The sequence below is a fragment of the Phacochoerus africanus genome, chromosome 14 (genome assembly GCF_016906955.1).
Source record: "Phacochoerus africanus isolate WHEZ1 chromosome 14, ROS_Pafr_v1, whole genome shotgun sequence".
Lineage (NCBI taxonomy): Eukaryota > Metazoa > Chordata > Mammalia > Artiodactyla > Suidae > Phacochoerus > Phacochoerus africanus.
Window position 1 is genome coordinate 53,801,981 of NC_062557.1, and position 25,773 is coordinate 53,827,753.

General features: G+C 47.9%; 1 protein-coding gene across 7 annotated transcripts in view; it reads right to left on the bottom strand.

Annotated features, from left to right (window-relative positions):
• Positions 1-25,773, bottom strand: part of STX8 (syntaxin 8) — a 253,567-nt gene that overhangs the window by 79,303 nt on the left and 148,491 nt on the right. For 6 of the 7 annotated variants that reach the window (XR_007132019.1, XR_007132020.1, XR_007132021.1 and 3 more), the window contains exon 8: positions 23,219-23,282. The exons of the other annotated variant lie outside the window; for it this stretch is intronic. Coding sequence is in view for 2 of the 6 variants with exons in the window: in XM_047759291.1 (XP_047615247.1) it covers positions 23,219-23,282 (64 nt within the window). In the remaining 4 variants the exon portion in view is untranslated. The remainder of the gene's footprint in view (positions 1-23,218; positions 23,283-25,773) is intronic. 7 annotated transcript variants of the gene reach the window in all.

The window sequence follows — 25,773 nt, forward strand, 5'->3', positions numbered from 1 at the left end:
ACCCGAATGCCTCCCCGGGCTGGAAACGAGCTCTCCCCGCAGCTCAACGTGCTCAACGTGCATGGCACTTGGGACGGACCACCACCTGGCCCCCACCACAACGGCTCCATTTCCGCAATTCCATTTTGTCTACCGTCTTTTCTGCCGTGTAGCCCAAAGCTTTTCAAAGAACCCTTCTCAAGGATCACCTATTTCAGGACCTCGGGGGTGCTTGCTCGCGAATGACAGGATGTGCTGAACTGGGTGGGCGGAGGGGACACTGCAGGTGAGAACCAAAGCCAGAGAATCAGGGGACAAGATGACAGTCCCCTGGAGAGACGGGCCCTGGTGAAGCCTAACACCTGACGCTGCATGCCCGCGTACAACCTTGGCACGCCGAGAAGCATCTTCACTTCCTCCCTCTGCTCATCCACCACGCACTAACAAATCAAGGTGCTTCAGAGGCAGAACTTGAACTCAGGGGGTCAGTGGAGGAGCATGGGCTGTGATGCATTCTTTGAGATGGCCTTTGATGAACATTTGTGGCTTAAGGGCTCCAGGAAGTAACATCCCCACGGGCCTTGTTTACTATAGGGAGTGAACCTACGCCCAGATGGACAGTAATCCCTAATCCCCTGTGACTCAGTTTACCGGAAGAAAAGGACAAAGAAACTATGAGATTTATGGGACAGTTCCACCCCTAAGGCCCTACTGGACAAGGACTGATATGGGTCACTGAGCAAGGCCAATGGGAGAGAAAAACCACATCTTTCTGAACCCCACGTTGGTAACCGCCCCCCCAGCTTTAAGGAATAAAACCCCCTATAGGACAATAGAGAAAGGGGGATCTTCTCCCCCCTCCCAGCAGCCCTGGGAGCTCTCTGCTTTCCTTTAATAAAGACTGTGCTTGCTTGCTGCCTGGGTGCTCACGGAGTTCATTCTGCAACTGCTGTGAACACGAACCCGGATTTCAGTATCATCTTTCCAGTATCACTTCCATCAACAAACCAAAAAAATTTACAGGAACTTAATTAAATACAGTAGAGGAGTTCCCTTGCGGTGCAGTGGGTTAAGGACCCGGCGTTGTCACTGTTGTGGCCTGAGTCACGGCTGCGGCAAGGGTTTGATCCCTGGCCAGGGAACGTCCACATGCCGCACCATGGTCCGAAAAAAAAAAAAAAAAGAGAGGCCGAGAGAAATTTAAACATAGTAGAAAGATACTTTCTCATTCCTGATTTGTACTGTCTATTGATCAATGCTCAGAAAGGGCTTTTTCCGCAACAGCCAGGAATGCATCTGGTTTCCATCACGGATCTAAGAGAGATGAGCATAGAATCAAAGTTGCCCACAGAGGTGATGTAAGGTGTGGAAGAGATATTATGTATCTTTGAAAGCAGTGTGCAAACGTCTTCCTCTTATTCCTAATTAACCTTTTTTTTTTTTTTTTTTTGGCTGCGTTCACGGCATGCAAAAGTTCCTAGGGCAGGGACTCAACCTGTGCCACAGCATTGACAATGCCAGATCCGGGTCCTTCACCCTCTAAGCCACCAGGGAACTCCACTATTAACTTCTTAAATTGGTCATTTAGGAAATCAGAAACACTCGTCACATTCTCTCTTGTGCTTCTGGGGCTGTGACGTATCTTCCTGTCTCCCACTAGGCTTGAAACAACTCCAAGGCAGGACTACAGCTGAGGCATCTTGGGATCCTCCTTGTAGCTGGGCATCGCTGAAGGGACTCAATTAAAATGGGATGGAGAGATGAAGAGATGGCTGTGCCACAGAAGCCCAAATACAATAAACAATAGTTCATGGGGAACCTGTACCTGTGTGGGAATTTGCCAAACACCTGCCAAGGAGGCAGCTACTCTGGTTTTCTCCATTTATCAGAGGGCAAACTGCTTCATCCCCGCCCTGACCTTCTCTTATTCACATAACCTGGAAAGGGCTGTGATTCTTCCCAACGTGCGGGAAGCACTGAGTGCCAAGGACCAGGTTCAATCCCTGGTCAGGAAACAGATCCCACATCAAGCTGCTGCACGCCAGGAATGCATCTGGCGTGCAAAAAAAAAAAAAAAAAAAGTTATTCTGAAAGGTAACAAAGTCTGTGACCTCCTCTTATTCCCCCACCTCCCACCATATCCAGCCTTTGTACATTAGCTATTTGTTAACTTAAAGCACTGGTCTTAATTTCACAGCCAGGGAATCATGTCCAGTTTGCAGTTACGTTTTGATCTGAACAGCAGTTGTAAAAACTGGCACGTTTTGAATAAAATCAGGTTTCTCTTTTTCTTCAAAAAAAAAAAAAAAAAGGCAGCCAGCCAGTCTGGCAGCCCTGAGACCCTCGTTCCAGGTGGCACCAAGTTCCAGGGGCTGAAAGGCCAGCACGCTGCCTAGATGGGCACACGCGCTCTAGCTCAAGGGGTACCCGTCTTTCCCAACCGTCATGTGTCTGATCTGCAACTCTCATTTTCTTGACCTGACTGCCGTTTGGACTGGGGATGCCAGGCCTACATGGCTCTCTAAAGGATGGCACCACTAAATAAAGGGTTTCATCACACAAGTGGGGAGAAGAAATATTGTGAGGGCTGGGTGTTTCCTAGCCTTCTGCTACAGAGCTAGCCATCTGCAATACCGAAACCAAGCTTCCCTATTTTCCACATTTATAATCGATTCAGGAACTTGAGAAACAAGTGGTGGCTCCGACACTTTCTTAAAAATGTATCTTACTGAAGGAGAGCTGACTGACAATGTTGTGTCAACTTCTGCTGAACAGCAAAGTGATTCAGTTACACAGAATTACATCTTTTCCATGATGGTTTATCCCGGGATATTGAACAGGGCTGGACCTTGCTGTTTCTCCATCCTGTATATGGCAGTTGCATCTGCTACCCCCAAACTCCCCATCCATCCCCCCCACCCTCTAGTGCCTCCACTATGAAGACCAAAAAGGAATCAGAGTCGGGAGGCAGATTCCAAAGGGCAAGGCAGGAGGCGCTGCCTGGGGAGCTTGCTTTCTGCTGTGACGTTCCCTGCCCTCCTCCCTCTCCGTCTGTCCCTCTCATCTCTTCAACTGCCCTTCTGTCACCCGTCCCTCGACCCTGCCCCCTCCCATCTCTCTCTCCTCAGAGGAGCGTGCCTCTGCCTGCCGTCCACCCATCCATCCCCTCAACCTTAACCGCAACCCTCTGGCGCATCATGGCAAGCGAAAACCTAGCGACAGGTGCAACAGAAAGACAAAGTTTCGCAAGTGCTGACCGCAAACCACCAACGCTGGCCACGTTCCATCACTGTTCTTAACAAAACCCAACAACTTCTAGCACACGCGCCACAGGGGGCCTTCGACCACATGCAAGTCTAAGGGTTGACTGCACAGGCATCCAGATGCAGTATTTTAGGAAATAAACTCAGAAAAAGCAAAACCAAGAGGCCAGGAAGTGGACAGGCTCCCTGGAGCCTCTAACTTGCTGACAACAGCGACATCATAGGACCGGCCTCACTGGGTCGGATCCAGCATCCCATCCTCGCTGCTTTTATGACTGAAGAACTTGCTTGGAAAGAATCTCTCTCCTCACAGCAGCTTCAAAAGTTCAATGAGCCTCTGATTAAATAATAACCTATTGTCATTCTATATAAAACCAGGAGACCCCCAGCCTCCCCAGATTGTCTGTGCTGCTTGAAACCAAAGGATCCTAGAGAGAGGACTCCTTATTTTTAACAGTTTTCCTTTTTTAAAAAATGGTGGTAAAAGACACTTCACATAAAGTTGACCACTGTAACCTGTGTATTCAACGGCATTCACAACATTGCACAAGCTCCTACCACCACTGCCGCTGTCTTGTTCCAGGACTTTTCCATTGCCCCATAAGGAAACCTCTCCCCGCTTCTTCCCAAACCCCTAACCCCTGGCAAGCACGAATCTGCTGTGTGTCTCTGGATAACTTGCCTCTTCTAGACTTTACATATAAATGGTCTTTGAGGGCTGCCTTCTTCCTCTTAACCTCAAGTTCACCCACAGTGTAGTATGTATCAGAATTTCATTCCTGTTTCTAGTTGAATAACACCCCACTGCATGGTTTGGGGGGAGCATCTGCAAAAGGGACGGTGGTGGCCAGTTATCATGGGGGTTAAAGGTCAGGAATTGCCCTATGTGACGGATGGCATTTCTTTTGAATATTGGAGGCCATGAGGAGCAAATCCGAGTGACCCCTAGCCATGCCATCCATGATGAAATCAACTTTCTAGACCTACTCAGATTCCATTTTTCCAGACTGACAAGTCCTTAAAAAAAGCTGCAAGATTCAGAAAATTGGAGTTCCCGTCATGGCGCAGTGGTTAATGAACCTGACTAGCATCCATGAGGATGCAGGTTCAATCCCTGGCCTCCCTCAGAGGGTTAAGGATCTGGCATTGCTGTGAGCTGCGGTGTAGGTTGTAGACGTGGCTTGGGTCCCGTGTTGCTGTGGCTGTGATGTAGGCCAGCAGCTGTAGCTCCAGTTAGACCCCTAGCCTGGGAACCTCCATATGCTGAGAGTGCGGCCCTACAAAGACAAAAAAAAAAAAAAGATTCAGAAAATCGTCATCCAAGATACAAACTACTACATAAAAAAGAGATAAAATGATAAGGTCCTACCGTATAGCCCAGGGAACTATATGCAATATCCTGTAATAAAACCTAATGGAAAAGAATATGAGAAAGAATATAGGTACCCCTGAATCACTTTGCCATACACCAGAAACAAACCCAACACTGTAAACCAACTATCCTTCAATCAAAAGAGATTAAAAAGACAGAAAATCCTCACCCACATGACTTCCGCTGCCTTTCAATAAATCCCATTCAAAGTCAATCATTTTGCTAGTTGCTGGGACTCAGAACTGAAAGGGGACAGTCGAAAGACACCAGGAAGCCCAAGGTCTAATGCGAAAATAAACATCCAATTTCACGGCTGTGTGACGACTTGGAGGGATGGCAATCTATGCTGTGATGGGTCAAGTTCACCAAGTGTTCCAGCTGAATCCTGAATCCTTGAGTAGGTAATACGGAAGTTTTTGGTTTTGTTTTTTGTCTTTTTAGGGCCACATCCAAGGCATATGGAAGTTCCCAGGCTAGGGGTCAAATCAGAGCTGCAGCTGCTGGCCTACATCACAGCCACAGCCACACCAGATGCAAGCCTTGTCTGCGACCTACACCGGAGCTCAAGGCCATGCCAGATCCTTAACCTACCAACTGAGACCAAGGATCGAGCCCACATCCTCATGGATACTGGTCGGGTTCATTACTGCTGAGCCACAGTGGGAACTCCCAGTTTTACTTCCTACCTTCTTGATGGCCCCTCTTCAGAGAAAAGCCATGACGAGACCAGTGTGCCTTCCCCGCATGGCTGGAACCACAGGGTCGTATACGTGCAGCACCAGTCACGTCTGCCTAATGCACCATCTCGCTCCCACTAAGGTGCCCTCGTCTTTCCAGATCTTCCTACAGTTTTACACCGGATTGGAAAGAGCTTCCTCAGGGCACAGGAGCCAGACACCAGGTTTTCATTCCCTCCTTAGACGTCGGATTAAAACGTGAGTGAAGTCATAACTCACGGGAGGAAAGTTCACTATTTTTCCTGTTTCCTCCCTCCCCAACTGTTTACTTGGAAAGATTTAACACCTACAGAAAAGTAGGGCAAACACAGCCCTCGTTAGCCCATTCACATCCTTATTGCGGTGTGTGTTCCCATCCAGATTCCCACCAAAAGCACAGCCTGCCTGCAGCGGTCACGTTTCTTCAGCAGCTCTCCCCCCTCTTCTTCCTTCTTCCGTGACACTTTCAAAGGGCCCAGGACGTTGTCTTCGAGACCCGCCATCAGCCTGAGCTGCTCTGTTTCTCTCCGTGAGATCTGGCGGGGACGCCGCGGCACTGGACATTGCAGACTATGCTGCTAGGTTGTCCCTCGTGCTGCTGGTGCTACAGGGACCCCTTTGCTCACATTTCCTTCCTCCTCTGTAGTGAATAATTGGAAATTTTAAGACGTGACTATCCTGCCTCCCATGATCTTCTGCCCAACAGTTTCACACCCGTGGATGATTTGGGAGGGACGATACTGTGGTTGCAAAATGATGGTTTTATAATTTTATCATGCGTCTACACTGACGGGCAAGGCGACCCTGTCCTCAGCCTCGCCACTGCCTTGTTTGACTATCAATGTGGACTTGTGAATGCATTTTTTTAAAATCCAGTATTTATCATCATCGTCATTTGTACTGCTTCAACGGCCCCAAATCTGACCAGTGAGAGTCCCTTTGAACCAGCTCCCATGTTCTTTAGCTGTGTGTGCCCTCACCACTGTGAGTGCACTTCCCTGACTTTTTTTTTTTTTTTCGGGGTTGCACTTCCCTGACCTCTGACACTGGAAGTTCTAGACTTGTTTTCTATTTCCCTGCCCCAGACCTGGAATTTGCTGTTTCTGCAAGAAACCTTGGTTCCTTTTTGTGATGAAGAGTATTTAGCACCTAAAATCTGGGTGCTAACTGTGCTCAAATACTGGAATATCATTGCTTCTGGTTCTTTCAATCATTAAACGTAAGAGATCTATTATTTTCTCAATCATGAGTCTATGATGATACTTTTTTGAAAAGATTTTAATTTTTTTCATCATAGCTTGTTTACAGTGTTCTGTCAATTATCTACTGTACAGCAAGGTGACCCACTCACACATAAATAGACACATTCTTTTTTTAAAATAGGGCCATACCTATGGCATATGGAAGTTCCAGGGCTAGGGGCTGAATCAGAGCTGCAGTTGTGGGTCGACGCTGTAGCTCATGACAATGCCAGATACTCAACCCAGTGAGCAAGGCCATGGATCAAACCCACATCTTCCTGGACACTAGTCAGGTTCTTAACTGCTGAGCCACAATGGGAACTCCTACAATGATACTTCTAATGGAAATCTAAGGCCATAAAGTTTGTTCTCCCTTTTCCCATTTGCTCTATCTCCTTGGTTCCTAAGAATATCAGTACGCTTACTCGCTTACTCCCTCCTCCTAACACATGCAGAAGACTTAGAATTGTTCTACTCGTGTCACTCCTGACCACAAACCTATTTAGTAGAGTTGGAGATTTCTGCCACTCCATCATCGAGGGAATATATCCAATTTAGGGCATACAAAGAACTCCATTTAAAAGTTACTTGAATTCTTTTTATGGAATAAACTTGGTACTATTTTTAATAAATAGATTTTTTTGTGTGTGTTTACTATTTAGAAGCTTATGCCTCAGGTTATAACAGAACCTACACATCTAAAGATCTCAAATTCTTTTGTTTTTTGCATATCCTGGAGGTTCCCAGGCTAGGGGTCTAATCGGAGCTATAGCCGCTGGCCTGCATCACGGCCACAGCAATGCCAGATCTGAGCTGCATCTGCGACCTACACCACCGTTCATGGCAAAACGGGATCCTTTTGTTTTTGCTTTTGTTTTTTGTCTTTTTTAGGGCCATACCCGCGGCATAGGGAGGTTCCCGGGCTAGGAGTCTAACTGGAGCTACAGCTGCTGGCCTACACCACAGCCACAGCAACACCAGATCCGAGCTGTGTCTGCGACCTACACCACAGCTCACAGCAGTGCCAGATCCTTAACCCACTGAGCGAGGCCAGGGATCGAACCCGCAACCTCATGCCTAGTCAGATTCATTAACCACTGAGCCACCATGGGAACTCCTAAAGACCTCAACATTATAGAAAATATTGGATCAAGATGATTCAAGCAGAAATAAAATTTTAAATAATTCTACAAAGATTTATAATAAGGATGATAATAAAAATAAAACTAGCCATCTCTGCCTCCTCCATCATTATCCTCCACACTGTGAAATGACTTGCTTATACTATAATCTCTAAATTCCATCAGTTTGAGATAAATAGTCATTTCCTCTTTCATTATAGGGGGATTTAGCCTTTTTACACCCCATCTGTTCCCGCTCCCCCCCATCTTCCTCACCGTTAAATCACATAGTCTGGTTAATATTAACAACTAACGTCTACATTATCATGGCCATGGACATACTCAGTAATGCATCATAATGATGTTTCCTTTTTGGCATGACTTTTAGTTTTCCTGGAGATAATGGTCGCCTTTTTTTCCTCCATGGCTTAGACGCCCTCCTACTAAATCTCACACACTCCAACAGCCTCTCAGTGCAGTTCTTCATGCAGGCAAGACGACCTTCTGTTTTCTCCCGTAACCTCCAGCTCTATTCTGCACCGGTGCTTCCCTTGCTCTGTTGCACAAGTGACATCCTGGGTCTTCCCATTGCTATCATCCAGGGAATTCTCTTTAGTTCTCTCATTTCGGGCATCACACATCTCTTTTTCTAGAGGTACTTTCCCTCTTTGGCAGTCCCAGAACCAGGACGGCAGCCCTCCTCTGGACTGGTGACGTCGGTATGTGGTCGAAGCACCAGTCCAGGGGACACATCCCCGCTGCCCCGGCAGTCTGAGCCGTCATCCCAGGAGTACAGCAGTGAGTACACGTGGGCTCTGGAACACACTTCCGCCCCTTCCTTCCCTCAGTCCATGGGAGGGAGCTGCTTCACACAGTTACTCATCCCTGCAATACTCCGGCTTCTCCTTTTTATCCTCTGGGTCCTTCCAACAGAATCGTAACAAGTTCTCTGCCCTAGGTCTCTTTTGGGTGAAATACCCAGTACGCTCACTCCTCTTCCTAACTGGCCCCTGGCTGACAGAGCCTCCCTGAAGGATAAAAAAGAAAATGTATAAAGTCTCTAGAAGTCCTAGTTATCAGAAGAGATAAGGGTACAAGGCCTCATCTATGGTTATGATGCAAAAGTATCATCTGGGGAGTTCCCATTGTGGCACAGCAGAAATGAATCCAGCTAGTGTTCACGAGGATGCGGGTTTGATCTCCGGTGTTGCTCAGCAGGTTGGGGATCCAGTGTTGTTGGGAGCTGGGGTATAGGTCGAAGAAACTGCTTGGATTTGGTGTTGCTGTGGCTGTGGTGTATGCCGGCAGCTATAGCTCTGATTTGACCACTAGCCTGGGAACTTCCATATGCTGCAGGTGCAGCCCTAAAAAGAAAAAAATTAAGAAGTGAAAAAAAAGTATCATCTAACTTTTACTGGTAAAATCAGACATCTGTGGAAGATGGCAAAATTATCCTAATGCAAAATCTTAAATTAAAGGATTTAATCTCCAAACTAAGTAGGTGAGTGTAGGCAGACTCATATTCAAAAGTTTGATTCATAATGGTTTGCATCCTGTTAAGGTGACCAAACAACAATGAAAAGCTCTCTTTTTTTAATTTTTTCTGGCTGTCCCTGTAGAATACGGAAATTCCTGGGCCAGGGATCAAGTGCCTGACACAGCAGTGACAACACCCGATCCTTAACCTGCTGAGCCACCAGGGAACTCCCAAAAAATCTTTTAATGAACACATGAAACTGAGCTGGGATACGCCTGCTACAGTCTTCAGTTCTTCAAAACACAGTCATGCTACATCCCTCAGCCACGAGTTCACTCTCTTCAATACCCTTTTTTGCTACACCTGCGGCATATTGAAGCTCCGGGCCAGGGATGGAATCTGAGCCACGGCTGTCACCTACACCACAGCTGTGGCAACACCAGATCCTTAACCCACTGCACCACAGTGGGAGCGCCTCGTCAATACACTTTAAAATGAGTAACTTAAGTGGCAAGAAAATACATACAACAGATTTTTTAAAAAAGTAATTTGCAGAGTATATCACAAAGATATGATACAGCAGCACTAAAAAAAAAAAAAAACGCACTTCTTGGACTATTCCTATTTTCTTTTATATTCTATAACACATTTCCAGATGGTTTCATGCTCTGTGACACATCAGGGAGGGCAAGCAAATGGATGTGGCAGACAGACCCAGAGGGTGGGACGAGGCGGAGGAGTGAGGCTGCTGAAAGGTAGATTCTTGACTGAGATGATGAATAGAGAAGAGCAGTGGGGAGAGGAGGCAGGAACTGAGAAAACAAAGAAAAAAGACGAGAAAGAGAAAAGGGGTGGGGGAGATAAGAGGGAGCGCATAGGGAAGACAGAACCCAGCACCCCAGGGTCGGAGACCCGGCTTCAAGCGGGTGAGTTAAGGCCCCACCTGATTGGCTGCCGTCGGGGTCCAGAGCCTATCAGAGTGAGGCCCTGGCGGAGGTGGGAAGGGCGGGCTGCTGCACTCCCCGGCCTTCTGCTCAGAGAAACCCGCTTAAGATTAGGTACAGCATCCTCGCTCTGGAGCTAGGGAGCTTGATCGTGACTTTGAGCGAGCGTTCATTTGGAGGAGGAGAGGCATTACTGTCTAGAGGAGTTAGCACCCTCCAAATCAACGCATCAGCCCTGGGAGGAAGGGCTGGAGAGGGAGCCTCAAAGCCCTTGAACAGAAATTCCCCAACGGGCTCCTCATTCCTCTTCATCACCTGCAAACTGAACAGTCGGCCAGGTATTCGGCGATAACCACAGACCCCTGAACTGGAGGGGGTGGGGGGCTTCTGTGAAATGAGTGTTATATAAACCAGTCTGCGTGTCACCTGGGCCAGAAAAGCTTGCACAGGACAACTACTGTGTTCATTCTGAGGGTCACTATTGGAAGAGTCAGTAGTCATTTGACAACCCCCCCCCCGCCCCGTCCCCCCCCCAAACACATATACGCCTTTAACAGATGATACGGCTCTAATTTGCAAGGATAAGTTATGTTAAAGTCAGCATGGAAAGGATGAGAAGAAGCAGTCACAGGATACAGGGGAGTTCCTTCCTGTTGCCCACCCCTCCCCCCTCCCCCCTCCCCGCTTCTTTTAGATGAAATTAGATCACAATCATTGTCTCCACTTTGCAAAGTGCCTAGAAACACATGTATTTAGTACTGAGAGCTAACATGGCCTTTTGGTCTGAAAAAAGCTGCTAAAGGTCTGGCAGGCACGTTCTGCCCACTCTCTTGATGGGAGCCGTCGCATGTCATCAAAAATAGATGTGGCGCCTAAAAGGTACTTCTCTGTAAGGAGGAAAACCCCAAGAAGCAGTCCCAGATCACATTTTAAAAAGGAAAAAGAAAGAAAAGCAGGGTTGAAAAAACAGGCGAAAGAGACGTAAATGTGGCTCCCCAAGAGGGTAATCCTTTTTTTGGAAGGACTGGGAGTTCAGCCTTTCTAAGGAAGAGAAAGCATAGAACAAATCCAATGTCACCGGAAGATGTGCCTGTTATCTACCCAAATTGATGAGCATGTCCCCTATAGGGACTCCTACAGGCTTCATTACCTACAAACAAAATGGAAATTGAACGAAAAAAATGGATGCAAAGGGCCCCCTGATTCCATGGTTGTAAAGAATAAGCTAAGAGAGTAGACATTACTGAAGTTACCCAAAAAGTATAGTGTCTCTGCAAATCAAATGCTCCAGGCATGAAACTTTTCCTTCCAGGTTTCAGATACCAATTGCTAATATTTTGGATGTAGGAATGTAGCCATCACCAGTTAACTGTGCTTTAGTAATATGAAAAGAATCAGAAATAGCAACCATAAGGCTATATTTATATTCATTTTCTGAGATGTCCTTTAGTTGTTTTTTTTTTTATCTTTTTCTTTTTAGGGCTGCACCTGCAGCATATGGAAGTTTCCAGGCTAGGGGTCAAATCATAGCTGCAACTGGGGTCTACGCCACAGCAACACCAGATCCAAGCCACATCTGCAACCTATGTCACAGCTTTCGGCAACACCAGATCCTTAACCCACTGAGAGGCCAGGGATCAAACCTGCATCCTCAGACACTACGTTGGGTTCTCAACCTATTGAGCCACAATGGGAACTTCCGTCCGCTAGATTTTGAACCCACTTTTGTTCCTATTTCTATTTTGCTTCAGCAAATCTATAGAAATGTAATTAAGATTCGGTTACCACATCAAATAAAAAATACTTGTATGGAACAGAAGTTTACAAAGATGCCAAGGAATTTTACAAACTGTATTATTCTAACTTTGTCATAATTTCATGGAATGAACCAAGTATTTACACATTTTTTTCTTTTTTTTTTAGGGCCCCACTGAAGGCATATGGACGTTCCCAGGCTAGTTGTCGAATCGGAGTTAACAGCTGCCAGCCTACGGCACAGCCACACGGGCGGGATCCGAGCCATGTCTGCAACCTACACCACAGCTCATGGCGGCATCGGATCCTTAACCCACTGAGTGAGGCCAGGGATCGAACCCACATCCTCATGGATCCTAGTCGGTTTCGTTACCGCTGAGCTACAAAGGGAACTACCTGCACATTTTTAAGTAGAAAAATATTTTTCTTGTGGTAAATACCCATGAAACTTACCACCCTTAACTGGTTTTAGGTCTGCAGTTCAGCGGCATCAAGGAGATTCACACTGTTGTGTTGTTACCACTACCGCATTGATTCATTTTTCAAAATGGCCATTTTCAGTTTTCTCTGTTTTCAGATAAGTTCAATTGAACGCCAACATGATGAGAAATCCCTATTTGTCAAACATTTTTAAAATAAGTCTTTTCATCAGAAATCCAAAAGTCATTTTGAAAGGAATGGCCACTCCGAGGGCCAAGAGAGAGAGAATCAACTTGTGGGGTGGGGGGGAAGCCGGTCAGCAGACACCTGCCCCGGCGAGGCCACCGAGACGCATCCTCCGGCTGCCTTCGGCTCGACGCAGCGGACCTGAGATGCAGGCGCGCCCCGGGTGCTGGGCATGCGCAGAGGCCCGCGTCACGGACCACCGAAGCCCCAGACCCATACAAAGATCATTTTGCGGCTAATGCGGAGAAATCGATCTCAGTGCTCACACTCCCAGGCAGACAAAAGCCAAGGCTGATTTCAAATGAGCTCCAAATCAATTTTTCTTAGGAGTTTAACGCTGGTTCAGTGACTGAAAATTGTCTGCTCGGCCCTGAGACAGAAAGGGCGGGGCAACAACTGCCGCCCGTGGGGTTCTGTGGGAGCGGATGGATCCCCGGGGCTGATAAAAAGTTTCACAAAAGCAACAAGGTCGAGACTTTAGAAAATTAGTGTCCTCCCCCTGGAGTGCAAGCGCAACCCTGCCATGGAGCTGCTTTTGACGTGGTGCCACCGGAAGCACGCGGCCCTGAGAGCAGAGGTAGGGGCTGGGGTGTACCCTAAGCCAGAGCGGCAGGTGGGGCTGCCAGGATGCTTTGTACCCTGAGCAATGATTGCCGCCAGGTATTAATTATTATGGTAATTATTATGAGAGCTCTTTTCATTTGGCTGTTTCCTGTTCACCTTCCTCAGTGGCTCTTAGTTCTAATAAGCATGCGCACTGGACATCACAGCTAATGCTGAAGTAAAATCATCTTTTTCCTTTGAACACACCAGCAACTGGCCAGGGCTAGGAGACCCTTAGGGAAGTTCTCCCGCCAGGGATCAAACCCAAGCCGCGGCAGTGACCCACACCACAGGTGCGGCAACGCTGAATCCTTAACCAACTGCACCAGATTGGGGACTGAACCTGCGCCACCAGTGACAATGCCAGGTCCTTAACCTGCCGGGCCACAGCAGGAATCCTCCTAGGGAGCCTCATAAATAAGGCGGCAGGCACTAGAAAGTCAGGAAGACCATCTGATATTTCCATTTCCTTTTTGATAATACACAGAGAAGGCGATGCACTTGTGAACCCGTGACCTCAATAAACTTAAACCAGCTACTTCAGCCCACTACGACAATTTTTAAGCAGTGAGAGGCAGCAACACCTATACTGAAAACTTAAATTTTAGGGACTGCTTTTAAAAAAAATACAGTTCAGGGAGTTCCTGTTGTGGCACAGCAGATATGAATCCGACTAGGAACCATGAGGTTGCAGGTTCAATCCCTTGCCTCGCTCTGTGGTTTAAGGATCTGGCACTGCTGTGAGCTGTGGTGTAGGTCAAGGATGCAGCCTGGATCTGGCGTTGCTATGGCTGTGGTGTAGGCCAGCAGCTGTAGCTCCAATCAGACCCCCAGCCTGGGAACCTCCATATGCCCCGGGTGTGGCCCAAAAATGACCAAAAAAAAAAAAAAATACAGCTCACTTTTAAAAAATTTTAACTAATTAACTAAAAATATCCCTAAAGCTACTAACACCAGCTTAAGAGAAAAGTGGAAGGCGTCACTACCAACCCCTTCTGAACACAGAACCCAGGGCTTCTGCTCAATAACCCCTTTCTCTATTTTCCTACACAGGTACTAATAACAGCCAAGGCGCTTTCTCTGCATCTCCCATTCAACAGTTTGGCCATCTTTCATCTTCTGTTCTGATGAGAAAAAATATATGTTTGTTAAAAAAAAATTTTTTTTTTCCAGTCCATACAGGAAGACCTAACATTGAAGGTCAAAGGCTCTGTTCAGGTAGATTTAACTCCGCAAGGATCTAACCTGCCACCACCCAGCACATGCGAACTGAGATCAGCCAAGTTCTGGCCTAGAGCGCTGACTCATGTCTGATGTATATGTGTGTGTGTTTAGAGTGGAGCAAAGTGTCTGATTCTCTTCAAAGGGGTACGGAAAGAGAACGACAGTCGGATGGAACCTCAAAGAACACGTAGTCTCCGCCACTGACCTTCTATGTATAAAAGACAACTACCTTCACGCCTAAGCTTACCTGGTGCAGGTTGTTTTGGTCACAGCTAGAATCCAATTCTTCATTTCCCTTCAATTTACAAATATAAAATAAAAATTAGTGTATGAATGAGAAGCACTTGGGCACCATGGTGAACTCTTGAAAATTCGGGCTGGGTGGGCAAAAATACCTGGAGGCGTTGGGGCTTTCTTCCTCCCCTAAGTAGTGGCATAATAGAGGTGAAATCTACTGAGTGTGCAAAACCCGTTCCGACATCCCAGGCCCGCTGACATCCCCCTAAACCCAGCCAGTACCTGCTGGTCCCAGAGAGCTGGTCCAAAGCGGACGGATTCACCGGTGAACACGCATCACCAGAAAACACGCACCAACACGTACGAGGGCGGCGGCGTCAGCCCAGCCCGCGCGGCCTAATTATTACTCCCTCACAGCAGAAGCCGCTCTTGGAAATCACACCTTATCTTTCCAAACCACACTGAGCAAAAACAATCATCAGAAACTGATTCTACTCTGTGATCATTTCTGACCCCTTGATGATAGCAAAGTCACTGCCTCGTAACAGATTAGAGCAGCGGGGGCGGCTGCGGAGGCGGTCATGGTGGTAGTTCTGAGGCTGTCAGCCCTTATCAATCACCTCCCATTAAGTCGAGGTTTTCCAATTTGGCGCTTCTCTCAAAGGCTGCATTTTGCCTGGATTAAGCCGAAGCATCAGCATTGGAACCTACTGCTCTTAGACGGGCTCCCCACATAAATGCTGTCAGCGGCGAGGCCGGCTTTTCCACGGTAGGAACTCAAAACCAAAGCAGGCAACGGGGATGTGGGCACATAGCGAAGACATCTGACCAGGCCCCCACGTCCCCCGCGCACCCTGCAACCTTCACGGGCACCCTGCAACCTTCACAGGCACCCTCGGGTCCGGGGAGGGGAGTACTCAGGCCTGCGAGGACGTTTTAGCTCCTGAAATTACTGAGCAATTCCAATATATTCGCTGGAGCCCGCCAGGCTGCGCTTGGATTTCAGAGGCGGGTCTCCCTCCCAAGAATTTTACGCTCTGCGGCTTCACTACATGGTATCTGTTATCTCCGTGGCGGAGAAAAGTCATTTCTCTGAAATAGCCGATCTGTCTCGAGAGGGAAACAGTGTTCAATCGACTGAGAAGGGGCACGTTTACAAAAGAAGGGACCCCTAAGCAGAGGGCCTCACCTTGTTAACCGTGGCCCTGGTAGCTGGGTGGACGGTTGCTGCGTCCAGACACTGAACCCACCACATGGGGGGCCCACGGCTTCTATCAATATGCTCAAAGTCACCCTCGTGCACGCTTTCCTGTGCCAAGAAACAGACTTCTTTGCTACTATTTTTAAGGGCTACAGAAATGGGACAAGAACCAGCAATGGAGCAGGGAGAACACAAAGTGACGAAGGGAAGAGACAGAGATTTCAGAGTTATTCTCCAACAGGCCCAGGGGTTGACCAGAGAGACAGAGGTCAAAGAGAGGCCTGCACGGGTAGGCCCTTGCCATGTGTTTCATTTGGTCCACGTGGAATTGTTTTAACGGTTCGTTTATTGTCGACACTGAAATATTGGGAGATTTCACTGAAAGATCCAGGTTTCAGGCTTCTCACAAAAATAAACAGAGACGATCTGGCATGGCATTCCCACGTGGGAAAATGCTGTTTACGCTTTCATTTGCCAGTGAAGAGCAGCACGGCAGCCCACTTCCTGGCTGTTCAGATCCAAGCCCCATTCTGAGGGAACACCCATCATGTGAAGCCTAACACGCCCAGACGCTTCCCGGGCCCACCCTGGGCAGCCAGGCACTCCTCCGCTGACCGAGAGAGGCAGGGATGGTCAGAGGCAGTGGCCTCGCTCAGCAGCTCTGGTGCGGCATCCTGACCTCGCTCTCCTGGCCCAGGCTGGCTGCTCTGCTCCCCTGGTCGTTCTTCAGCCCCTCCGTCCCTTTTCTGAGCCTCAACCAACCTGCCAATCAGGGTCCTGCTGATATAAGTAAGGCAGCCAGAGCCTACCTCTGATTTTGACCCTGGAAGCATCCGAATGCTGGTTACCTGCCCGGCAGAAAAAAAAATCCAAAATGCGGAAAAAAGGCTTTCTGGACACAATACTTAGCATAGCGTTACTCATACAGGAAAATGGGGCAGTAAAAAAGCCCCCCAGCAAGAGTACCCAAGTAAATGATGGTACATCTATTTGACAGGATGGTACTAATGGTACTGCAAGAAAACTAGGTTTATAATAAGACATTAACTATTATGGAAAATAATCTAAATATCTATGTGTAACCTGAATCACTTAGCCGCACACCTGAAAAGTCTCTATTCTTCAAATAAACATTTTAAAATATGTAATGAAACATTCAAAAGGGCTAAAAATACAGGACTAACCTAATCTTGTCAAAATACTATTTATGAAAAAAACAAACAAACTAGAAGTACCAAAATATTAGTAGAGGTCTACCTTGCTTAGAATGTTAATTCTTAGATTACCAAAGTAATACAGGCTTAAAAACAAGTTACACAGGCTTATGATAAAAAAAAATTCTAGGAGTTCCCGTCGTGCCGCAGTGGTTAACGAATCCGACTAGGAACCATGAGGTTGTGGGTTCGGTCTCTGCCCTTGCTCAGTGTGTTAACGATCCTGCATTGCCATGAGCTGTGGTGTAGGTTGCAGACGCGGCTCGGATCCCACGTTGCTGTGGCTCTGGCGTAGGCCGGTGGCTACAGCTCCGATTAGATCCCTAGCCTGGAAACCTCCATAAGCCGCGGAAGCGGCCCAAAGAAATAGCAAAAAAAAGACTAAAAAAAAAAAAAAATTCTAAAGCTACAGAAAAAATTCTAAAACTACATGAACACTGAAATGCTCCTGCCACCCAGCCCCAAGCACCCCCCCTGCCCCCCGCCATCTGCAGTAAGGGACACTGACCGCACCTGCCCGACTGCGTGGTCCTCACGCTCTAACCAACGCTGCTACGCGGCACTTAGTGGATTCTTCTGTTTCCCTCTCACCCCCTCTCATTCAAACGGCATCACAGCCTATACAGCCTGCTTAGTTGGGTTCTTCACGTGACCAGACCCAGGCAAAGTATCTCCGCCTTAGTCCTCAGCTTCCGCTCGTGTGTCACGTCCTCCTGGAAGCCTTGGGGTCCCTGGGCGGATGGAGATCCTTTGCTGGCCGACCGCGTTACCGCAGTCCCTGGGGATTTATGCCGTGTGTCCCCATCTTGTGCTCTGAGGTCCCCAAGGGCAGAAACTGGCCCCAGGTACCTTTCGGCTCCACAATGAGCCCAGTGCCCGGTACACACATGATGCCCAGTGACTGTGTGGCATGGAGGAAGAATGAATGAATGAACGAATGGGAAAGGCAGTGATCAGCTTAAGGGCAAGAGGACTTGGAGGTGGACGTGCATTAGCGGAGGACCGGACGTTCCTCCACAGACTAAATGAAAGATGACATGGGTATGGGGACAGGCACTCGTGTATGTCAAGAAATAAGAAAGCTGGGGGAGTTCCCATCGTGGCTCAGTGGTTAACGAATCCAACTAGGAACCATGAGGTTGCGGGTTCGGTCCCTGCCCTTGCTCAGTGGGTTAACGATCCGGCGTTGCCGAGAGCCGTGGTGTAGGTTGCGGACGCGGCTCGGATCCTGCGTTGCTGTGGCTCTGGCGTAGGCCGGTGGCTACAGATCGGATTAGACCCCTAGCCTGGGAACCTCCATATGCCATGGGAGCGGCCCAAGAAATAGCAACAACAACAACAACAACAAAAAGACAAAAAAAAAAAAAGAAATAAGCTGGGGAATTCACCTAGCTTACCTCAACAAGGAAGGGTAGGAGAAAGAAGGACGAACCAAGAGCCCAAGAGTATTCCTTTTTTTTTTTTGGCCATGCCCACAGCACGCAGAAGTTCTCAGGCCAGGGGTCCAACCCAAGTCGGCTCAGTGACAATGCTGGAGCCTTAACCTGAACTCTCTTTTTGCTTCAGATGAATTGCTTGTGCTTGTGGTAGGGTTTTAAAAATGATTCCTGGAGCTCCCATCGTGGTTGTAGCGGAAATGAATCCGACTAGGAACAATGAGGTTGCAGGTTCGATCCCTGGTCTCGCTCAGTGGGTTAAGGATCTGGCATTGTCATGAGCTGTGTAGAGGTCTTAGACATGGCATGGATCCTGTGTTACTGTGGCTCTGGTGTAGCCTGGCAGCTGTAGCTCCAATTCGACCCCTAGCTTGGGAACCTACATATGTAACAGGTACGGCCCTAAAAAAAAAAAAAGATTCCTTGAAAGATTAAACTATCTCTAAGGTCAGTTAAATAAACAAGACCACTCCGAATTCAGTTTCTTACCTATTTTGTGTCATGTTCAAAAGACCTAATGGAGTTCCCACTGTGGCACAGTGGGTTAAGAATCTGACTGCAGTGGCTCAGGTTGCTGTGGAGGCTTGGGTTTGATCTCAGCCCAGTGCACTGGGTTAAGGATCCAGTGATGCCTCAGCTGTGGTGTAGGTTGAAACTGGGGCTCAGATTCCCTCTCTGGCTTAGGAATGTCCATGTGCTGCAGGTGCGGCTGGAAAGAAGAAGAAGAAAAAAAAGAGCTAATTTAAGAAAAAGTCAGTTTCATGCTTGACAGAAAAAGCAGCGCAGCGGCACCACCACCCGCATATGCACTGGCTTTTTACTAACTTCATGACTGGTAACAGCTTTGGCCACAAAATTATAAATTTCAGTTTATTTGATTAAAAAAAAAAAAAAAACTCCATTCTGAGTAAATGATGCTGTAAGCGTTTCAGGCCCACAATATCCCTGCCTCACTTACCGAATCATCACTGTCTCCTTAAAGACCTTTCTACGCTGGCTTCAGAGAGAGGTGAGCCCCCCGAGTCTCCTTTACGAAGGCCCTCTCGACCACCCATTTAAAGCCACATGTCAACACTGCTGGTGTGTACTGAGGAGTCACTCGCACCAGTCAGGGCGCTGCCCAACCTGCTCCCATTTAGTCTGCGAACAACCACGTCCCCCTCATTCTGAGGGACTTGGCTTTCCCGGTCGCCAGGTTGTCAGTGGCAGAGCCAAAACCGTGACCCTGGCCTGCTCGGCGCCACACGCACGCTGCATGGTCCCATCCCAACCACGGGATGCTCTGCATTGCGAGGAAGGGAAGCGAAGCCAGAGGCTCTAGATGGAGATCTTGTGACCGCAAAGCCCCTTGGGCTCCTTTCTAACCACAGCACTGAGCCGCCGCGAAAAAAACCACAATCCACGTGCCTCGGTAACATGACGTCATAGGCTAGATGCTGAGGGGCGACACTGTCTCTCAGCCGCAGTCATTCAGAACTGGGAGTCTGGCCTTTCACAGTTGGCTGTGTCCGGCAGACTCAGACGAGGCTTTATTTTGGATTCTAATGAGGACGAGGCACAATGAATATTTAAACTGCAATTACAAAGATCCCGCTTTTATGTAGCTGTTCTTAACACAAACGACAGATCTCAGGGTACAGACAGATACCAAGGGGAAAGGATCATTCTAATTTGCCTTCAGAAGCTGGACAGAGACAAGACTGTTTTCCCCTCGACGCGATTACTGGGGTGGGGGAAGCAAAGGGAGGAAAAACCAAGCAAAGATCCCAGTAAAAAAGTACAGGCCGGGCTCCCCGAGTGAAAGGTTCACAAAGAGGTACTTGCATCCTTTGTTAACCACAGACCAAACAGATGCATCTGCGGGCCCTTCTGCGCTGCGCGGCCCCCTTGCAGTCAGGTGTGTCCTTATAATGAGAAATGCTCTCATGCCGAAAACATCTATGACGGACGGTGTAGCAGGTCAGCAAGGAAGACAGGCTGACGGTCGGAAAACGAGACGGGGTCACGGTTCACAGCCTATTCCTGTGCCACCTTCGGTACAAGGACCATGCGCGGCTTCGATCCTCAGTTCGCTCAAGTCCCCGAGTCAAAGAGTCGTTTGTGAAGAGGAACCCAGGTGCCCTGAGTGAGCTGATGAATTCTCACCACCCTCCCCAAAGTTAAAACTCACCCTGCCCACAGTTTCCTGTACTGTGTCTATGGGTTTATGTATCGGTGATCAGCCTGGCGGAGCTCCCGCTGTGGTGCAATGGGGGTTAGAGATCCTCGGTGGAGGTGTGGGTTCGAGGCCCAGCCTGGTGCAGGGGGTTAAGGATCTGGTGTTGCTGCAGCTCAGATTCCATCCATGGCCTGGGAACTTCCATATGCCTCAGGTATGGTAAAAAGAAGAAAGGAGAGGGGAGGGGAGGGGAGAGGAGGGGAGAGGAGAGGAAAAAGAAAGGAAAAAGGAAAGGAAAAAGGAAAGGAAAAAGGAAAGGAAAAAGGAAAGGAAAAAGGAAAGGAAAGGAAAGGAAGGGAAAGGAAGGGAAAGGAAAGGAAGAAAGAAAGGAAAAAAGATCAACCTAGCCTTGCATTTGGAAGAACAAGTGATTAACTCTCTGCTCTGTCTTGCAGCTCTTAGGTCAAAAGCCCTTGCCCACCCCCACCCCCGTGCCTTTCTTATGAAGACTGTAATTTAACTTCTATGGCATTTGGACAACCTTTTAGAGAAAGGGCATTTCTTTTCTTTTTTCTTACCCATCCACTGCTTGAGCCTCTCTTTTGCTAGTATCAAATATGCCCACTGAGTCTTGAAATTCAGTTACTTTTTATTTCTAGAAATTCTATTCGCTCTCCTTTCAACTGTTTCACATTAATTTTTATAGCTTCCTATTCTCTGAAGACACTTTCAAACTTATGACCTTCTTTAGATGCAATTGTATGTGATTTTATCATCTCGTCTGATGATTCTAATGCCGCAAGCCTGCACCGATTGCTTTCTGCGGCTGGTCTTTGCTTGTGTTCTGCTGCTCCCATGGTTATCTTTGACTGTGTGCTGGTCATGGCCCTGAAAATCTTATTTCTAGTTGATCCCTGGAGACCAAGGGCAAACACTCCAGAAGCATTTCATGGTTGTTACCAGCCACCGGGAGCTGGAACAGGTGAGTACGACCCAGGGCGCAAAGGCACAGAGGGCCTTTCTGTGACTGTGACTTGTGAGAACCATAGTTCTCCTTTTCTGGTTCTCTTACCTGTTCAGTGTCAAGGCTGCCTTCTGCACAATCCCCAAGGGCAAGTTTAGTTCTATACTCTTTTACCTGAGGGTGTAGCTCTTTGGGGCCCCACTTTAATGGCGGGAGGTCTCCTATTACATTTCCCAATGAGGCGGGGGGGCCAGGACCTCACCTTCCACCCCTCCGGCTGGCCCTGTTGGGCTGTGCAAGTCCCTGAGTCCCGCCTGCAAGTGGGCTTTATCCGATTAAAAAAAGAAACTGCTAGAAAGTACCTAAGAGTTTCAAGGCTGGAAGCAAAATAAAAGGTCGGGTTATTAGGGTGGTTCCTCCAACCCCAAGAATTTCACAGTGCATGGCAATTTGATTCCACTACTCCACGTCCGGTTCGATGCAGACAAAAGCAGGGGCTTGAACTGACACGTGTACACTCGTGTTCCTAGTGGCGTTATTCACAGCGGCCAGAAGGTGGACACAACCCAAGAGTCCACTGGCAGATACATGGATCAACAAGACGTGGTACAGACACACAGTGGGGTATGCGTCACGCCAAAAAAAAGAAGGAATTCCTGACCCACGGTACAACACAGACGAATACTCTAGACCTCATCTAGGGGAAATAAACCAGATACGAAAGGACAAGGAGTATATGGTTCCACTTATCCGAGGGACCTGGAGGAGTCATTTTTGTAGACAGGAAGTAGAATGTTGGCGGACAAGGGCAGCTAGGCCAGGAATGGGGAGTTCGTGTTCCATGGGTACAGCACTTCAGTCTGGGAAGATGGAGAGTTCTGGAAACGGATGGTGGTAATGAGGGCTCTACAACAAGGTGAACGTACTTCATGCCACTGCACTGCATGCTTAAAAGTAGGTACGATGGTCAATGTTATGTTAGGAATATTTTACCAAAACGAAACCACTTTATTTTTATCTTTTGTCTTTTTAGGGCCACACCTGAGGCACTTGGAGGTTTCCAGGCTAGGAGGTTGAATCAGAGCTAGAGCTGCCAGCCTACACCACAGCCACAGGGGATCCGAGCCATCACTACAGCTCGTGGCAACACTGGATCCTTAACCCACTGATCGAGGTCAGGGATCGCACCCTCGTCTTCATGGATCCTAGACAGGTTCATGAACCACTGAGCCACAACGGGAACTCCACTTTTTAAAAGGCTACTTTTGCCCAGGGCTGCTAAGACCGGTAAATTGCACAGTAGACCTCGTGTTCCCAGACTTAATACCGATCAGGGAAAGACCCAGAAGTTCATTGCTGGGGGTCCTAAATACACGTCGAACCTCCCTAGAGCCTTGGAGGCTATAGGCTGAACCTCCAGCAATACGCAAAACGAGCACTGCTCGTCAAGAAACACATACACAATTGCAAAGGTCCCTTGAAAACATATAAATGCGCATTTTCTGTTCAAGTTACCCGGGCCAGTTATTTGGTGTTGATATACTACTGATGGAACACCGTGAAATAAATATTGGGGGAAAATTTGAAGGGATAAAAGAAGGAATTCTCTCTAAAGCTATTTCCATGGAAAAAAATCTGAAGAAATACCTTCTTTCAGCATCGTTTGTTGTACTTCTGTGGCCTCCCCTTCTGAATGCCTGCTGCATGTAATCTATTTCGGATGATACATGTAAGGCAAATACGAATGGGACATGAGATAAATTTATACTTTGCACACTTGAAGATACCAATGCATGTTTGACAAAACAAACAAACAACAAAACAAAACAAATCAGGAGTTCCTGTCGTGGCTCAGTGCTTAGCGAATCTGACTAGGAACCATGAGGTTGTGGGTTTGATCCGTGGCCTCGCTCAGTGGGTTAAGGAGCCCCCGTTGCCATGAGCTGTGGTGTAGATCGCAGACGTGGCTCAGATCCCGAGTTGCTGTGGCTGTGGCGCAGGCCGACGGCTATAGTTCCAATTCGACCCCTATCCTGGGAACCTCCATATGCCACGGGCGGGGCCCTAGAAAGAGGCAAAAAGACAAAACAAAAAACATGCATTTGAGTCATTCTGGGAGTCTCTAAATTTTCAACAACAAAAAAATTAAACAGCTCTGCTCAGAAGATTTTATGAACATTTCTGAGCATAAATACCAATACTAGGGTAAAACCATAGAATAAAAAATCGGCAAGAGCAGAACCACTATTCTTCACTATGACATGACGGGCTTGTGCTGAAGGCCACTATGTTGCAAACAGAAAATCTTCCTGTTTCTTTGTGTTCGTTCCGAATTAGTAAAAACCTGATTGCTTAGCACATGCAAAAGACCTCAGGACGGTTGCCACTTAATTGGGAAGGCTTTCCCAATTAGACATGTAAAGATAATAGCTAATAGTTGCTCACTCCTTACTCTGGGCTGAACACTGGTCCAAGTGTTATATAATATCTCCGCCTCTACCTACCTACCCACGGATCTATCGCGACATCATCCACATCTTTATCTGCATTAACTCATTCATCCCTTACAACAACACTCTCGGGTAGATACCATTACTATTCCCATTTCACAGATGGAAAAATCGAGGCAAAGCGGTGATGTGAGTTCGGGCTCTGGAGTCGACACTTTTTTTTTTTTTTCTTTTTAGGGCTGCTCTGATGGCATGTGGAAATTCCCAGGCTAAGGATGGAATCAGCACTGCAGCTGCCAGCCTTTGCCACTCACTGCCACAGCCACGCCAGGTCTGGGCTGCATCTATAACCTACACCACAGCTCGAGGCAACACTGGATCCTTAACCCACTAGCAAGGCCAGGATCAAATCCGCATCCTCTATGTTGGGTCCTTAACCCTTGAGCCACAACGGAACCCTGCCCCACCCCACCCCCCATTTTTTTGCCCTCACCTGCGGCACGCAGAGGTTTCCAAGCCAGGGATCGAACCCTAGCCACAGCAGTGTCAATGCCGAGTCTTTAACCGCTAGGCCACCAGGGAACTCCCTATGCAATTTCATTTTGATAACCAGGTCATCAACATTTTGCAGCTGAGAAGACTAAGGCTCAGAAAGTTTAAGTTTATGTAAGAATAAAGTGGAGGTGGGAGTGAACCCATTTTTCTGTTGACAAGGTTTCAGGATCTAGTACAAAGAACAAAGTCTCTGTGGTCAGAAGTTTCGAGAAGGCTGGTAAAGCCAAGTCAAGGAGGCTTTGCTCTGGGCAGGAAGCAGAAAGAAACACACGCCTACAGGAGCAGAAGCAGGGAGCGGCTTGGTGTCTGGCGGGTGAGAACTGCCTGGTTGAGGGGGAGCAGACACGTGCTCAAAGGGAAGTAGCTGATGCCCCCAAGCTCCACTTCCTCTGAGATTCCCGAGTCCACAGCTGCCTGGTCTTCCATCAGCCTGTTGTTCTGGATTTCTGTTTAACCACAAACACAGGCAAGGAAGCTACGCAGCCCAGGGGGACCCTCACAGAGAGGTCCTTGTTCCAAGACTGGATGGGTCAGAGGCGTCCATTAGACTTTTCACATTGAAAGAGCTCAAGTCAGGCAAAACATGGGCTCAGATCGATGGTGTTTTTGGTTGGGTTTGGTTTTTTATTTCGTTTTCTTCTAGTGCTCTTGCAAGTCTATTTATAAGAAAGGCATTAGCTTTATAAACGTGGTGCACCTTTGTGAGACGAAGCACAGAGTAACCACCGCTGTGATTACAACCACAGCCCACACCGTTCGTAGGCACTTACCTGTGGGCAAGGCACTGTGCCCGGGCACGACAGCACTGAGCCCCCACAAACACTGGCATCAGAACTTCTGCAGAAGGGCAAGGACCTGCACCAGGACTGCGTGGCAGGCTTGTTAAACAACGAACGCTCTCCAGCGCCAACCTAGTGCCACTCAATCAGAAGCTTGAGGGAGGCCAGGGAATCGCATTTTATGAATCACCCCCAGGGATTCTTATCTTGGCCTGGGAACCTCAATTTACATACACACGGTGTTAGGAAGTAAAGCGACTGCCAAAGATAACATCATTAAACAGAGGATTTGAACTTGGTTGGACTTGACAGTCAGATCTCTTCGCTGCTCTGCGGCTCAAGCTTCCACCATGAAGCTTGGGGCCAAAACAAGGCACAAAATAAGCAAGATCGCTTTTAAAACCCAAGAGTTCTACCA